This window comes from Opisthorchis viverrini (assembly GCF_000715545.1).
Source record: "Opisthorchis viverrini unplaced genomic scaffold opera_v5_121, whole genome shotgun sequence".
NCBI lineage: Eukaryota > Metazoa > Platyhelminthes > Trematoda > Opisthorchiida > Opisthorchiidae > Opisthorchis > Opisthorchis viverrini.
In genome coordinates this window covers 520,415-537,622 of record NW_008751776.1, presented here as the reverse complement: position 1 = coordinate 537,622, position 17,208 = coordinate 520,415, and the positions used below count along the sequence as shown (strand labels likewise).

Below are 17,208 nucleotides of genomic sequence, written 5' to 3'. Positions count from 1 at the left end.
GGAGGGTTGTTCAGACGATAGTGATGCAAAAGAGAATGCCGAAACCACCTCCTACAGGTCATGTGAATTCATTCAACAGAGCTCGGGTGTGATTCCTCACAGTACCGTTATTTGAAACACACTGACACGTTTACCGTTGGTCTCATACTCGGTCGTATTCATTTTCCATGCTATGAACTCATTCGTATATAGTGATCAATGTGTTGTGTCTTGCTGAACGGTAGTGCAACTCTGTATCGGTCCCTTGGCTTCCTGCTCCGTCCACTATGGTATATCAAAAGGCACGGTAGCTCTAGACAGCCCTTTATGGAGACAAAGGAAAATTATTACAACTTTATTTATAGGGTAGTCACAGTGTTCCACAAGGTCTTGCCAGAATGTCCGTGAGGGGGCGAGAAGCGTCGAGTCAAAGATGCTCGAATCAGATTGGCCAGCATTCTTACCAATCAGGGCATGCATTCGTTTGGTTCGTGTCCTGCACGTGAAATCCGTCGAAATGAGGTGATGTACGGTTATTAGGGACGGCTGGCTTTCGGACACAATGATTCTTATAGACACCCGTGCTCATGTTGGATACATGAAACGTGATTCACAGGGGTAGTTTATCATCACGTCTGGACATGGGAGACATCAGAAATGGGTATGTTCATCGCCTTCCTATAGTGCTTAAGGATTCCCGCCACACGACTAACGCTCCATCGTATCCTCTCTTTCGCACTGTGTGTACTAGGTCTCTCATTTGGGATATTATAAATTTCAATTTTATTCTGTGGCGAATGGACTTTTCTGATGATCCGTAGCACAAGAATTGGGGCGGTGTGCGCGGAATAACGTGACTGCATCTGGATGGGTAGAACGTCCAGAATTGTAGCGCGATTTCGACCGGAGTTGTTTGACTCATTCGGCACTGTAGCTCAAATGGTTTCTAATTGGCCTTGGAAAGTGCCAACTGTTACCCGTAGTTCACAATTTGTAACGAAATCCTCGGTGGAGCTCATCAGAGTTATTCATTTAGAAGATACTCCCGGTATCCAAGAGGCGGGCGCTTTTTGCTGCTGCATTTCAAAGTCTTAATTGAAGTGTCCTATCAACCGTTCGGCCTAGTCCGGGTAACCTGGAATCATTCTGCCAAGATCCATGTGTGGAACATAACAGAGTAGTGTTCTTACTGCTTGTTCAGAGGACATTCCAGTTCTTCAAATTTCAGCTCCGTGATAAAATGGGCTTCTCAGGAGATATTTTTAGACTGATAAGAAAGCTACTTTTTGAAAACGCTGGGGAATAATGAAGACGAATGAGTACAAAGGTTACATAAAAGCCAGAAGGTAAAGGAGGCGACATGAGGAACAAACATAAACATCTGTCATTTAATTGCTTGTCACGCCTCCCAATTGTGTTCCCATAGACTGCACAATTTACGCTCACCATGACTATCCACATGTGAATTCCAGGGGTGGTTAGCTGTCGTCGCATTCCGGCAGTGAGTGTCTCCAAAATCGAAATCAGCAAGCACTCAATAGACAAGTCCGCTAATGTGTCGACAATTTTTTGGCCAGGATGCCTTTACTAGTGGTTGATCACGTGACCGCTGATCTATTCGCTGAGCATGGCAAGTAGCTCGTCCTCAACCGGGGACGAGAAGTTTACAAACTAATTGCCGAATGGCAACGGGCATCTGATCAACCATCAGGAAGTGAGTTTCTAGGATCTTTGCGTTACAGTGCGTTTAGACTTGGTCATTTGGGAATAAACTTAGGAGCTTACATATTCTTCCATGCTATTAGCTTAGGATTTGCACACTAGTGCTTGAGCACGTGATTACATCGCTGTGAGACATGCCTGGGTGTAGTTATCCAAAGACTCACAAGTTCTCTGTTACTTATCGAGTCCGGTGAAAGAGCGAATCAAACAGCTGCATCACCTTGTTTGAAAATTAGCAGATCACAAATACTAAATTCGACCGACATGAAATATGACATCGAAATGAGCCACAACCGAACGCCGGTCTTTTGATAAGATGAACGCCTAGTTCTTGCTTTTTCTGACGTATTATTACGGTCCCAGTTGAGCTCACTGTGTGGGCTTGCGAGTTTTTCCTTTACTGAGTGAGATATTAAAAAAATTACAGATCAACATCTCTGCTAAGATGCATCTCAGATGAACTGGCTACAATGAGAAGTTTGAACTTATTCAATCACTTGTGGAAGTGACCAGCATAACTATGGGATGGCTGCAGAGAAGCGATGCTGCATTCACCAGGTTACCGAAAATCATAGATGCCAGATCAGACAAAATAAAAAAAAGTTATTCTAGAGTTCTGAAAGAAGTTTGCTCGCCGACAGATACCTCACTGCAGAACGATTCGTCGTGTTCCTCAATGCGGGAAAAGTGACGGACTTTCCCCGAACTATTAACTAATTTACTTAGGGATCACTCAAACTCTACAAACCAAATTTGTGATTTGGTCTAACTTTTCAAAAGAGACCTCTCCTCAGGAAAGCGCCTGTCGATTGCAGCAGGACCCCAACATTGACCAAACTTGTATTTGATTTAATACAAGAGAGTAGGGTGAGATCAGGGACTAGAAAGGCACCAGTTCGAGGGTCAATGCAACAGTACCTTGGATCTCCATAGCTACTTTTGCCCCAATATAGCACAGGTAACATTGTTGTAAGTTCGTAGTGAATGACATTTCTGCGGGATGTTCTGAGGCTTCCATGTTGCTACGATATTCGAGATATCGCGATACATGTATATTCGTAATGCACTACTCATTAGATGGCTGAAAATTCCTCGACCTCGTCCACTTTGTTATCAAAGGACATCTGGCGACTAAAAAAACCCTAGTCATTTCATATTGTCCAGACCGATCTGGTGTATATGTTGTTTTCACGATAACATGGCAAAGTAAAAAAGGAAATGGCCATCATTCTTACTACCACAAACTTATAAGCTATTCCGCCATGTCATTAAGTGCCCCGACCGCCAATAATCGACAGGCGGAGCCGCTGAGTTAAGTTCAGAAAACTAGTGAAAAAGCAACTGGTCTAACAGCCCTCTCACGTGACAATCAGATGACACCATGAAGGAGGTCCTACCATACCCAGTGGTTGATTAAGCTGAACAAATCATGAACCTAACATTGAAGGATAAGAGAAGAACGGATAAAAAAGTTAGTTGAGGCAGTAACAGATTTACCAGTCTTCATTCCTGAACGCCTAAAGTGCTGAATGGGGAAACCACTTTGAAGATTCGCTACTTCCTACTGTAGACATATCGGGCTTGTCAGAAAAGTCAAACAACACACCTGATAAATACTTCATCTTATGTGCGTCTCCGGTTGTTTGTGCGACCTGTCTTCTTTTGACTGAGGCTGGCACAAGGTATGGATCATTTGAGTGATTCATGTTGGTCATCTGGCCCAATTGGGGATGAGCGGAATGACCAGCAGTTAACCCTTGTTGCATCAGCTGCTGTTGTGAACAGTGTGTGGGCGTCGGAGGGCGTATGGTCGACGCCGTGGAAACTCGATGCCCTCCCACATCGACTGATGGATATTGATCCCAGTAGTCTGGGCCAGAGCCAGGTGAGACAGCAGCGGTGCTTCCAAGCCGTGTTGTTTTGGTCACTGTTGTCGTGGAGCCGGAGAGGGGATCACCAAAGGCACTGTTATCGTCCACGTCCAAATTGTACATACTTGCTATTGGGTCTGCGCCCCGGGAAAGCGATATTTGATAGAGACTCCTCATTCCCAAGCCAAAACGTGCGCTCCCTGATTCTGAAACAACAAAAGAACCGAGTATTTAGTGTGGAAGCTCACAGTGCTGCCGGATAGTCACAAAAACGAGAGCTTCAAAAAATGAATTTACGCACTTAGTGAAAGCACTCAACCAAAAACCCTTAAATAAGAGGAGTAAAGCCTTGGGCCTGTGTACAGGCCCATAGAATCTCCTGATGGTAAGAACACATACGCGAGTGTCCGCAGAGCAGCCAATCCAAATGCAGTAGGAGTTATCCGAATGTACCACTCATTATATGTCCACGTGATATCCTCACATTCGTGTGCTACGGAACTGTGCGAGACTTTGTCATCATTTCCCATCTGAGTGACGTAGGAAGAAGAATCTACGGGTTAAATAACCTGCTATTTAGGGACACAGCTTTTGATAGCTCCCAGGATTGGCATAAACGTTTTGAAAACAGCTCTATGACATCGTTTATTCGTCCTTTGCTGGGGATAATGGAGAGATTCGGTTAGTAAATAAAGTTCGAAGGGTAAGCATAGATCACTGAGAATGCTATGCCTCAGTCCAAATCATTCATTTGACGGAGAGATGGAAAGAATTGTCAACAAGCTCAGTTGTACACCCAACGTGGATCATGTCTAATCTTTTCGACAAAAAGAATGACTGGAAACTGAAGGACAGATATTAGTTTAGCCACCCACCTGATCTGGAACGAGCAGATATCCCCTGAGGGATTGGTTGAGGTCCGGACAGACGTCGAAACATGGGGTCATTTATGCCTGTTTGGAAATAATGGGCTGCGTTTAAACCGGACATGGACTGTGGATAAAACTGACCAGCTAGCCGCTGCTGCTGTGTATTCCTTGTTGACCCCCTGGGTGGAGTGAGAGACCCATTGAGGTTGCGCAAGAATGAAGACAACCGACGAAATCCTTGACTAAGACTATTTCCAGGTGGTGTACTCTTCCAAGGTAGCGGTTCATTTGCAGTTGTGCCGTTTTGAATTTGATCCGCGATCGCTGGTTGGTATTGGTGTGTAATGGGTTGACAATATAGCGACGGATATCCGTTGGTTGGATCCACATTCGTGTAGTTGTAGTGCAGTTTATTCTTCAGAACGGGGTAGAGGGAAGCTAACTCGTCGGATCTTGGACTTATTCCATTTGCTGATACCTGTTCATTGTTTATCAGAGTCCGAGTACTTTGGGTGGTAAGCTGACTCACCGCTCCTTCCGCCGCTTCTCGCTCACTTGCCGGAAGCTTGTTGTTTTCCAAGTGTATTTTCGAATTCATCAGAGATTGTGACCCGAACATTCCACCAGGAGTTGAAGGCAGATGGCCGAAGTGCATCGATGAGCTGTTCGATATACCGTTTGAAGGCATAAGCCGGCGCTGAGATTGATATTGAGCTTCACGACGCCTTAAAAGTTGCGTGTACAAGCGACGCTGCTTACGGAAACTCCGTCGCCAAGGCAACCACCAGGATCTTGAAAATTGTGGCTGACCATCAATGGGACTAACCAGTTCACTAGATGATGCAAAAAAGTGAGGCTTTCGAGCCAAACGTGTGGTCGAGTTTGTTCGAAGCCAAGGTGACATGTTGGCCGCTTCTCCATTTTCAAAAGCCATTGGATGCGGATAGCCAGGGTTAAGACTGAAAGACGAGGCTAGCGAACGAGGCAGTTGTGTCCGCCAGGTAGGATGAAAACGGTCTACAACCACTGTGTCGGGAGTTCGACTGATTCCTAGAGATGATCCATGGACAATTGTTTGACGTGGAAGATCAGGGTAGGTGGCTGTAAGATTCTGACTCCATGGCGGTACACGCCATGGCTTGAATAGGTCCCACTTGCTCTTGTTCCACTTCCGTCGCCAGTCCATTGAGCTTATGGTCGGATAGTAGCTGTGTGTTGATTGGTTGAAAGTGCTTGCCGAACGTGTCATGCGATCCGGGAAGGAGGGAAATGTTTCGTTTTTGTGGTACTGAGCAAACAACCTGAAGCGGAAAGGAAATGGAATGAAGCAAGGGTCCAGGTCAGCTTCCAGTCATTCCCAACCTTAGCGTGATGACATGAAATACACACCAATGGGAAGGTCGCGTCTGGGTGTTGTCATATAAAATTGCGTAAATATTGTCAAACAAAACCTGATTTGGTTCGTTCACTTACGCGCTTCGACGTTCATATATCGAAATAATCAGAGTAATAGGGACCCGGAAACACTTGGAAACTTGTCGTTGATGTCAAGCTGACCAGTCTGGAGAACTGGATCTGGAGAACAGGATCTGCAGACCTATGCCACACGAACTAACTAACACTTTATTGACATCTGTAAAAACTTTGTCATCTGGAAAGATGCGAATTGAGACATTCAAGAAGCTGACTTCATCCATAGGTAGTAATTTGATGAAATAAACAAATGGCAGTTGCTGAAAACACCGAGCCCTGAATATCTGGAAATATGCATGTAGACTCGAATTCAAACTGAGCACGTAGGAAAAAGAAACAGGATACGGAAACACACTGTCCGTAAAATCGTGACCCACCTGTGACGGAGACTGTAGATAATGAGGATCACGGCCATTAAACAGATGAGAAATCCGAGGACCACTCCAACAGCAACTGTGAAGGGAGCAGAGAAGATGAACTGTCAACAACAGCTTTACGGTAGTTGTTTAGAGGGGTGACGAAATCTCAAGATGCACACATGCCAGCACAATCACGGTTTCAAGCGGTCGAAGATCTTACCAACAGAAATGGAACACATACAAAGCAAAACCTCCTTCAAATCTGTAAATGAAGCAACTAGGTTAGCTATTAGTACGCTAGATGTTCACGTTGTTCACATTACTTTCAGCGTTTCACTTAACAGCTTTTATTATCTATACTAAGCGGTAAAGTGGCCAGACTTACAAACAAGGATTACGATATACTCAGGTAGTCAGAAAAGGACCTTCTACGGATCGTACCATTGTTTCAGGCCTCGCACTTGGATAGGACGAGTGTGGTGTGAAGTGGGAACCCGGAATTATCCAAGGCTTTAAAAGTCGATGGCAAAAAGATATTGGTCACTCGAAGAACGGACCAAATCTTGTAAAGATGAGTATGAAACATTTTGAAATCTGTCTAGACAGTGTGTACCTCATTTGGAAACGTTGAGACACTGACTCGCCTCAAATCGCTTGAGAGCAAATAACTGACGAAATGTTCATCTTTGTTTTACCTTCCTCAGTGATCAACGCAGGAAATAAATTTACAGGTTAGCAGAGTGGAAACCAGATTCAAAAGAAAATTCAGATGCTGATAATTTCGAGGCTATCGCCAAAGCGAATACCTTTTGCACACTTCATACGACCGATTCTCTGCTGCCCGGATCAAATCAACAGTCGGAATTTTTGACTGAGTAACTAATGTCTGGTTGGGATCAGCTGATCGACCCGTGGTCAGCTGATTTACTTGTGGCCAGACGGTGCTGAGGACACTGCTTGTCATCCAGCTGATAGTCGCGTTGCTACTGGCAGTCTTTCGGCGCACACACTTGCCAATGTATCTCTAGCTACGATAGAAACTCAGACATACTGCAAGTGTCACAGTTCATCAGAGCGTTTAAATCTTGTAAGAAACTACATACAAGTTCGCTAAAAACCCTTCGTCGGCACACGATCGGTTTCACCCTTTTTGGTCGAAGAAGAAGAGTTTTGCCATACTTTGGCTTTTTGTGGGGATTAATCGAAGTGCCTGCTGATCTCATGCCATCCTGCCTATTCGCGGTTCATATTTGCGCTTGTGACATGGAAGCCTCATTTGGTGAGAACGCTGTTTTTGTCAGAGCAGATGACCTATGTTCTTTTGATGGAGAGTTCTTGAGACGGACCTCGCTGGATGATGGCTAGTAAAGGCGGGCTGTCCGAATATACAGCAGACTCAGTTCTAGGAGAAAATATGTTGTCATTGTTGAGGAAAAAGCAGTTATCTTGCGAGTACCACTTAAGGCTGACCTTAAACTTGCAGGCATCCGACACACATTACCAACCACCTAAGACCACAACTTTTCGATTGTACAACGAAAGATTATCTATCCCATCGCAGATCTTACATTTCCTGCTACTTTTATGCATCCATTTGATTGGCGCGGGATGGCTCAGTGGTTAGAGCACGAATGTACTGACCGGGAGATTCGTGGTTCGAACCCGACCTCTGCCTCTCCCCTATCTAAGCTTGGGCAACCTGGCAGTATCCCAGTCTTCGTGCTTCCTTCGGGTGGCATGGCAGTTAGGTACCAAAAGGCTGAACGATTATCCGTATTTATCTTATCATCCTGTTCATTCATAGTTCCAGTGACACTTCCATTTGCTGAAAACGCTCAAAAGTACCTGCCACGCGGGATGGGAGACCGGTCATCAGATTGGCCACACGAAACCTAACACCATCGATTGCAAGAAATCCTCACCGCAGATCAATCAACGGATCTGAGTGAGTCATTCCAAGATCCTATTGCCCAACTGTGGCGACGATTAAATTGAGATGACTTGTAGAATCGACCCAAAACGTACTAGCCGAGTACGTCCGTTTACTTTTATGGTACTGTGAGAACGTTCCACTTCTCTGACTGCTTCCAGTCGCCATTTTCGTTCTTGTGCTTTCTAGTTAAGAGGAAAGGGCGACATCCAACCAAGTGTGTCCTCCCACTGTTTTCACCGAGTCCGTCTTAAGTAAGTTGCACCATTTAACTGCGATGTTCAAATCATCTTGAGTGTTAGGACAGCCCACATTGAAAACCTAAGTTCTTCCCGCATTCTGATATGCTTTGGATGACAATAAACGCTGTGGGACATACAGCCGAAATTGAATCAAAATGCCACCACAAAACTTCTCATCTCCGGGAATTTTATGATATAGTTTCCTATGTCTAGTACAAAGTCACCTCGTTACGTTTATCGTCCTCCATCGACTATCAAAACTTGAGCAACGCCGTGCAGAATATCAGCATCATCGAAAAACACGGAATGTTTACTGGGCAGACAATTATGTAGGCCTCTTTAGGCAGTCGCATTGCACGTGCCAGTACCATGCGGATGCACACAAAACAATCGCGAAGCATGGCCAGTCTGGAAATCAACCTCCCGTCATGCAACATACCATGATGGGGAGAAGAACGAGATCATGGCGGATAAACTTAGCATGCAACGAATTCGGCTATCAAGAAATAACTTATCCGATGCAATGGCTGGACATTCAACAAGAGCCATCCAGTCTACTTAAACTTTCACAGGGACTTCAAGGTCAGGAAGGCGAGCAACAAAAGAGCGTACAACACCCAAACATTGAGGATAAGACGGAAAACACATGCAACAAACCAAAGATCTTGGCTCGGAGAATGGTGGCCTTGGAGATACTAGTAACGGATAATAGAAAATAAGAAACGTGACATATTCTCCAAGTCAAGGACGCCAAAAATCGAATCTTAGTTTGCAGGCAACGTGGAACTTTTGAACATTCAATCAACGTCTTATGCTGCCATCGAAGTGAACCCAAGCTGAAAAGTCGAGAAGCTCCTCAAAGTTGCTGTAACTTAGGATCAAACAGCGGTGCGAGGCTTCTAGACTGAGTACTATACGCGAATAGGGGAGCTTTGAGAACGTCAAAGTCTGTACCACTTATGGCTAGATCTATATATGTATATGGTGTCCACTGAAAGCAAGAACAATGTTTGTTTTGAAAATAAATATGAAAACACCCAGGATAGGAAAGCTAAGCCTCCTCCCCATCAATTGCTTTGGGAACAGGAGGCTTCTGTGAGCTGTTTCATAACTTTGTTTGCACGACCAAGTACCAACCGACAGGTCCGCGTGACTTAGGAAGCTGGATTGAATGTAAAGTTTGGCCACACAAGGGAAAACTGGGTTTGTTGCTCCTGGGTACCTCCTGTCTCCACCTGATTTGTTTCGGTCAATATGAAATACACCGTGGGCCAAGGTTTTTCGAGACCCAGTCATATCCTAACTACAGACGAACGGTTTGACTCCGACTCCATGGATTGGCAAATATCGAACCCTTTTCTAAGGTCGGCGACTCTTCAGACAAAATAATAAGATTCGCTGCGAGCAGCCTGAGGACGAGCTGATTTGTCTAACACAAATTACTGGCTGTCAGTTTTTTCTCTTTTCTGATTGTAGACTACTGATAATGTATCATAGTAGTTAAAACAAAACCATTAAACGGGACAGGAAGTAGAGTAGGTTGAAAAAATAACTCGATATCTTGATTGAAACGAAATCCGAATGGAAGGTGAGACGACTTTCGTGCAGTGCCTTTGATTAACGATTGTTCTAAATGAGAGAATAAGCTGATAGGAAGTTGAATCTCTCATCAACACCAAGTTAGTTTGCAAATAAGTGTATAAACTCACTTTCATAAAACTGGATTTGTTTGGTGGAAACTCGGAAACACTACATCTACCCGAGAAGTTTCAAGGAAGGTAACGGGTTGCTGTAGAGTTTACAGTGATCTTACATTTGTGATGATGGTTCCGACACCACTAAATATCAAAACAGGAGTGCGAGCATGCGGTTCCACTGAAGGCAGTCGTGGCAAGTGATGTAAGGTAACAGCTGTGGGACCAGTGGTGGACTGTTTTACACCCAACTGCTGTTCTGTCACCTAAACTAATGTTGACTCACTTCAAAAGGGTGTACATCAGCAACTCAGCTGTAGTCTTCACACAGGAGACGAATCCGCCTGGATACGTTCAAACTTGTCAAAATAAAGATTGGCCTTGAACCTTCACAAATAACTTTGTGTTTACTTGTGAAGTAGAATGGTGCTGTTGGTGCAAGTAAGCTGGTTACCAGGAGGGGGAGGGTCACTTCCTCCGAGGATAATGTTTTTTTTCAAAATTAGTTCTTCCAAAAGGACACCCAAGAATGAGGTCACTTCCTCCGAGGATAATGTTTTTTTTTCAAAATTAGTTCTTCCAAAAAGGACACCAAGAATGAAGTGGAGATAATTTAAGGTTTTATTGATGGGTGATTTATCCTCCCCTCAAGGGGATGATCAACTAAGAACATCATCAAGTACAATGATGCTCACGCACGCCCAGTTCATCAGATCGTTTATTTGCTCAGGCATATACGCGCAAGGCTGCTAAAGTACAAAACCCTGACATACCCCACATACAAATGGATTCGTCAAGTGCAACAAGTTCAGGACAAGAATCATTTCCAGCAAGAGATCTTTGTACCCCCTTGAGACGGAGTAATGCTTCCTCATCATCGGCGAGAAAAAATTATCCATTACAGCATTAAGTACATGTTCGGCTGTCAGTTCATTCTATCACCATCTACTAGCCTGATCAGAATTCTGAGGTTGCAAAAGTACCATGGAAAACCTATCAACGAATTTTCAAAGCTCCTGTTTCGGTTCTGACATTCTAAACTCATTTCAGTCCCTTTGCTTTCCACATGGTAACTAGTCGGGTGTTCTAAACTTCACGTGTTAAGTTCAGTTACAGTGCCAGTCAACACCTGTGAATATAGATCTCAAACGATGTGGTTTAAAATGCGAGCAACCAACCGCCCGTCCCACAAGCCTGCCACCCAAGAGAAGCACGAATTCCGACCGTGCACAAAAACGTGATTATCGTGGTTAACCCAACTGTGAATTCGTACGCACACGCACATCAACACACCGTACAAAGTCAACAAAAACTGAGTCAACTCGACTGCACCAAAAAAACAAGTTTTGCGGGTAGAATATAGTTAGAGGGGTCTCGTCGAGTTCGTTCCACTGCTCGACACCGTCTGGACGCCATCATCAGGACGAAAACAACTGTCCCTCGTGTGAGAAAGACACGTCAGAGAAGAAAGAACACAGCTTCCTCGATGTGTTGAAAGAGTTCACATTCGGTTACCAAGTAATATGAAGTTGCATTTTGAATAAAAAATATGAAGTGATACCAGCCAACCGGATTTCATTCGGCATGCAGTTTACCGCCCACAAAATCATCATTTTCTCATTACTGACACCTTTGTGTACCAAGGTAATTGGGGTGTCTTTACGGAAAATCCATCTTAGGGAAATACACTGTGAGAACATCAGGTGTTTCTCAGTAGTTGATCAACCAATTGAAAATAATTATGTTCCTTAGGTCCAGCAGTCACCATCTGGCCAAGCCAGAGTATTCAAATCGATGTTATCAAATTTTTGAACAAAACTACAACTACACACTTGTGGAATATATCACTAAGATGTTTTCCAGTTCTTGGTCTATTCGTACTCTGCGATGGTGATTCAGAGATGCCGTTCGGGAAGAGCCTAACGTCCGTAAAACCTTCTATGCTTGTCTAATTTAGAATTGTACCGATTCTTGGCCTCAGTCAGCTTTCGCTATATCGTTCACTGATGAATGTTCTGTCAGCCCAGTTTTTTATTGACTCTTTCCTTAAACTTTTCAAAACTGCATGCACTTCTCCGCTTCGCCAGAAACTGCTGGCTGTATAGTTTCTCACGAATGGGATCAACCAGAAAATCGATAAGAAGCGGTGCATCTCAGGCGCGATTAGTTCAACCCTATTTTGGAAGGAAATATGTCCGAGCTGGAGTAAGTTGACGAATGAGAATCGTCGAAAGTGTATAGTGCACAGTTCCGTATACTGCTATGGAGTTATTCAGTAGTAAGACCAGTCAAATTTACCTAAACCTCCAGAAAAATCTTCCGCATTCCTAGTTGGCTTTTGATAGGTCACATACTACGAGTAGAATTCAGTCAAGTACGGGTCATAAAAATCAATTGTATTGATCCACCATATGGAATGACGAGATACGTCTATATTTCTGTTTCGGAGAACTCATACAACAGTGTTTCGGGGCGCACAAGGTGAAGTCAGCTCCATTTGGCCGGATGAAAATTGCTCTCATGAATAAGGCAACAACAACGCCAGGTGATAAAACAACAGGTATGTTTTGCACAGTACATTCATTGAAGGGAACGGAATATAAGAGGGAAGACATCTGTTATGACGGAGTCTATTGCCTCAAATAGTCGGGCTAGCTGAAAAACTATTTGACGTGGAGTGCTGCACCGTCTAGTGATCGAACAACTGAATACCGTCAGCACCATTAGTGACGGTAGTGGGCCACAAGTTGATATCATCCAGCTACCAGATGCAGGTTGCTTTGAATGACCAAGAACAGACGAAGGGAAACCGAATACATATGATGCAAACACAAGAGACGAATGTGGACCGTCGTGGACTGGCGTTCAGATAACCCTAGTCTGAATCCATCCATTGGTGTTCTGTGATTGGCTATCAGCTCCCGTCTTAATATTAGGGCGGCTTGTTTCAATATTCAAGTAATGAGAAGATACTAGCTCCTCGTTGGTGTCTGAAGTAAGACCTCAACGGTATGACAAAGTCAATTTTCCGTAGCATCAACCGGTTTAGTTGATCTTATCTGTGATAGTTCAATTTGTTTCCGTGTCTTAACAATGCAGCCCCACTAAGTAAGCTTAGACGTTCTTGTTCAGCGTTTAAATCAAATCTGTTCTGTCTCCTAGTACTTCGTGCCTGTAGCTCAGTCTTGCCCCATTCTTATTTTGGGGCAGTCCGGCGCCACTAGTACCAGCCTACCATAATATCGCGCAAGGCGGAACATGTATCATTGGTTATCGATTTTTCACGAACACTGGAGCAGTTTCGACGTTTTCGATTCGCCACCTTTTTGGAGAACTAATTGTTTGGACATATATTACTGAATGTCTGCAAAAGAGGCCATTGAAAGGACCCATACATGACTGGATTTCGTCTAAACAAGCACAAATGTGATGGGCGACTTATAATGACCGGGAGGACGTTTCGGTGTCCTTTCAGAACCTCTTCCCGTGTAGAAAAAGTACCTAGAAATTTACGGTGTTTTCTACTCATGTACCATTAGCTTGCCGATTGAGGGGTAAACAGTTTTAGCTACCAACTGTAATATTTACGGTCTGTCTGTTCCACGCAGAATGATAGTCGGACAATCCTTCGTCTCGCCAACACAAGCCGTTAGTCCCCAGTGCGGAACAATGAAAATGCGGCTAACAGACTTGCCTTTATAGAAAGAGAAACGATGGCGCATTGTGTTCCATTTGACGCTCAAAGAACCCGATTCTCTCTACAGAGCAAACATCGCCAATAGAACATCAAACGATTCTTAAAGACCTCTGTTCTATCATTTGTTTGTGTCTACAACGATGCTGGTGGAGACTGACCAAAACTAGTTGAAATTTGGGAGTGGACCACCCACTGTTGGCTTGCAACTACGAGGATTGGTCGATACAATCCGTTCTGAGCAACCAGCCACCCTATGTCTGTTTTCCCAACTCAGCGCCATCTGCTAGCTCCATGGTAACGGAAGCTTGGTTCAAATTTGAAAGCGGCATCATTGGGCTAGGACTAACTAGCTAATATTTTCAGCTAGGATGTCAACACTCCCCGCTGATGTTGAATCCTTATCGCTTATTCGAAACGGATACTGCAGTGCTTCACCTCGGGGCTGAGCTATATATAATAATATTGATTCAATAACTAGTTGAAATTCGTGAAATAAGCCCAGTTGCAAACACAGGCTGTTTTCAATCCGCCTGTCTTTTTCGATCCCATGGGTGGACAACACAAATGCTGTCTTAAAACAAACCATATGATCGAAAAGTCCCGTATATTACACAGAAAATGCGATTCATAATGCAAAGATTTCACCCGAACTTGGTCTTACCACGACCAGTTTCTCACAAGCAGGTGGATCGTTGCCTAAGGAAACCACGTAAGACAAAAGACAGTCCATGTACGCTTGAATGTACACCGCTGGAAAATGGCAAGAGTAGCTTAAGAAAAAAACACTCCGACCAGTACTTCTTTCATTTTCCCTGAACAAACAAAGCTAAAATCGTTAGTGATGTTTGGATATGAGAATTTTTCCCCACGGCAGTGAATCTGTTGACACATCGGCGAGTATAGCCCTACGAAATGGCTGACCTGAACTTTCTCCTGTCTATCGGGATGGAACTAGTTTACCTCCTCTGGTGCTCAACTTCAGACAAACCTAGACATGTGTGGACGTGACACACTACTCATAAGGTTGCTGAAAACCCTTGGACGGCCCTCGACCGGTTCCACTCTTCTTGGGGTTCTTCTGGCAGGTGCATTCCGAGAGTTTCCTTCAAACCCGTGTTCCATTTGAACCCAAATTGAACGAAATTAGCGAAAGTACACTCATTTTCATGCCAACTTAGTTTGCACTGGAGATGTACGGAGGCCAGCCGACCTTAACAACCGAACACCAAATCGTTTGGACGGATGTGTCACGTGCCGAACACGGGCCAAACGAAGGTATGCCCTGATTGGTCAGAATGCCAGCCCATCCGAGTCAAGCACCTTTGAGTCGACGCTTCTCGTCCCCTCACGGTGATTCTAGCACGACCTTGTGGAACACTCTGTGTTTACCCTATAAATACAGTTGTAATAATTTTCCTTTGTCTCCATAAAGGACTGTGTAGAGCTACCGTGCCTTTTGATATGCCATGGTGGGCAGAGCAGGAAGCCAAGGGACCGATACAGAGTTGCACGATCGTCCACCAAGTCACAACAGGAGGATCACCTGAATTCCGGCTAAATCTCTCGTTTATGATGTTCTTTGACTGAATTTGCTGCACCAAGCCACTTCGCGTTTCAGTTAATACGACACGCCACGACAGATTCAGGTGGGTTCCCCTTAAAAAAACAAATCAATATACCAATGGGTGTAGTTTGCTAAACCTAGACATGGCTGCGAAACAATGACGATGTGTTTGCTTCGGTCAGGTTAGACTGGTGTAGTGGGCTGCTCTGAACTGTCGGGGAAGACCAGAAGGATCTAGTTGTCAAGTTTGCTTGGCATCGAAGAGCCGTGTTCCAACGCTGATTTTGCTGTCAGTGGCAAGTACAAGGGAGGTGCTAATGCGTGTAGGAGATCCCAACAACAATCACGGAAAAGTTCGTTTCAGTCGAATAGAAACAATCAGACCTGAACTGGATTTAACTAGAAATTTCCGCGCAGGAGATTTGGGTGCATGCTGCATGCCACTGTTGCGCTGAATGAACGAAAGAATTTTCTCACATCTGCTGATGACTGTCACTCAACCAGAACATGAGTACCACTCGTGTGAGTCGTACCACCCAGCAGGACATGAGATGAATGGTAACCAACGGTTGAACAAAAGCAACTAAAATGGGCCAAAATTGAACAAACGGATCAACATTTGAAATAATCGATCGATGAACTGCGAATAGTCACCCACACACACCAGTAGATGCTCACAAAAGACGTTTTGCTCCGGATAAAGCACGTCATCAATCATGACCGAAATTCCTTTAGACGGACCCTGTTTGACCGGGCAGACTTAAGCCGGTCACGCATTCACGTTTCGGCAGGTCAGTTAAGTGAATTATATGCGGGCTTAACAGTACAAAGCGCGCATCAAATCTTTTCTGAATAAACGAATGCTGGATGGTTCCACAATCCTAAAAGATAAATTACGGAGAAAAAGGTAGTTATTTAAAGGACGATCAGTCTCTCAGCAGTTCTGTCCTGGTTGGCACTGCTGTAATTGTCACTAAACCGGTGCTCATCGTCGCTATAAACTCAAAGAGGTTCACACAGCCAACCTCAATACTCGGTACCCATGGAACAGCGGTTTTGAAACTGATATTAACTAAGGATTCGCCAAGCATTACACACGGGTTAAGAAGAACAAAATTCGACTATTTGACTGTGACTCGCTGTGGCGCTTGATTGGAAATCATTAAGCAACAAAATTACACCCATGACGGATGCTTTTTTCGTGTAAGGGGAGCGCAGTTGCTGTTTATGACGCTGATCCCAAAGGTAGAGTGAAATTTGACAGCACAAAGTTTTTCCTTGGCATAGATATTGCACCCTCGGAGTTATCCCGCAAGGTGAAGTGGTGAACCAACTTTAGTGACTAAACACACCTTCTTGGGGAGAGAGACCGATGGGAAAAATCCTCATCTGGAACTACAGCTAAAATACCTTGTTTCAAGGGTAGAGTGAACAGTCTTCGAGCTAGAAATTGATTATTTTACCAGGCGAATCGCGAAAAAGTTTCGTTCTGTTGGAATTACGAAATCCACTAATAAGTTCCATTTAATGACCTCTGGCCTTTAGTGATAGGATTAATTCGCACTTTTGCGGTTGTTATCCAATGAGTGAGTTAGTAGTACCTAACTCCCGAATGCTGCACTACACAACAGGTAGTTGTGTACACTGCTAGACGGATAACCGAGTATTCACCGTCGGTGAGTGAACTCCATCCTGAGATGGGAATTGTGGATCGCGCAAACTTGCCGGTACGTTCACAGCACATGACCAATGCAATGACAGCAAATGATGAGCCAATGGGCGAGGGAGGCGTTAGTGAGTGAGCCGTG

The 17,208-nt window shown here is 44.4% G+C and overlaps 1 protein-coding gene across 1 annotated transcript in view; it reads right to left on the bottom strand.

The window, feature by feature from the left end:
- The window catches only part of T265_06014 (hypothetical protein), a gene marked incomplete at both ends in the record, with an annotated part of 90,025 nt that overhangs the window by 8,077 nt on the left and 64,740 nt on the right, over positions 1-17,208 (bottom strand). Inside the window, 3 exons of the mRNA XM_009171173.1 lie at positions 3,308-3,778; positions 4,448-5,742; positions 6,292-6,367. Of these exons, the coding sequence (XP_009169437.1) occupies positions 3,308-3,778; positions 4,448-5,742; positions 6,292-6,367 (1,842 nt within the window). The remainder of the gene's footprint in view (positions 1-3,307; positions 3,779-4,447; positions 5,743-6,291; positions 6,368-17,208) is intronic.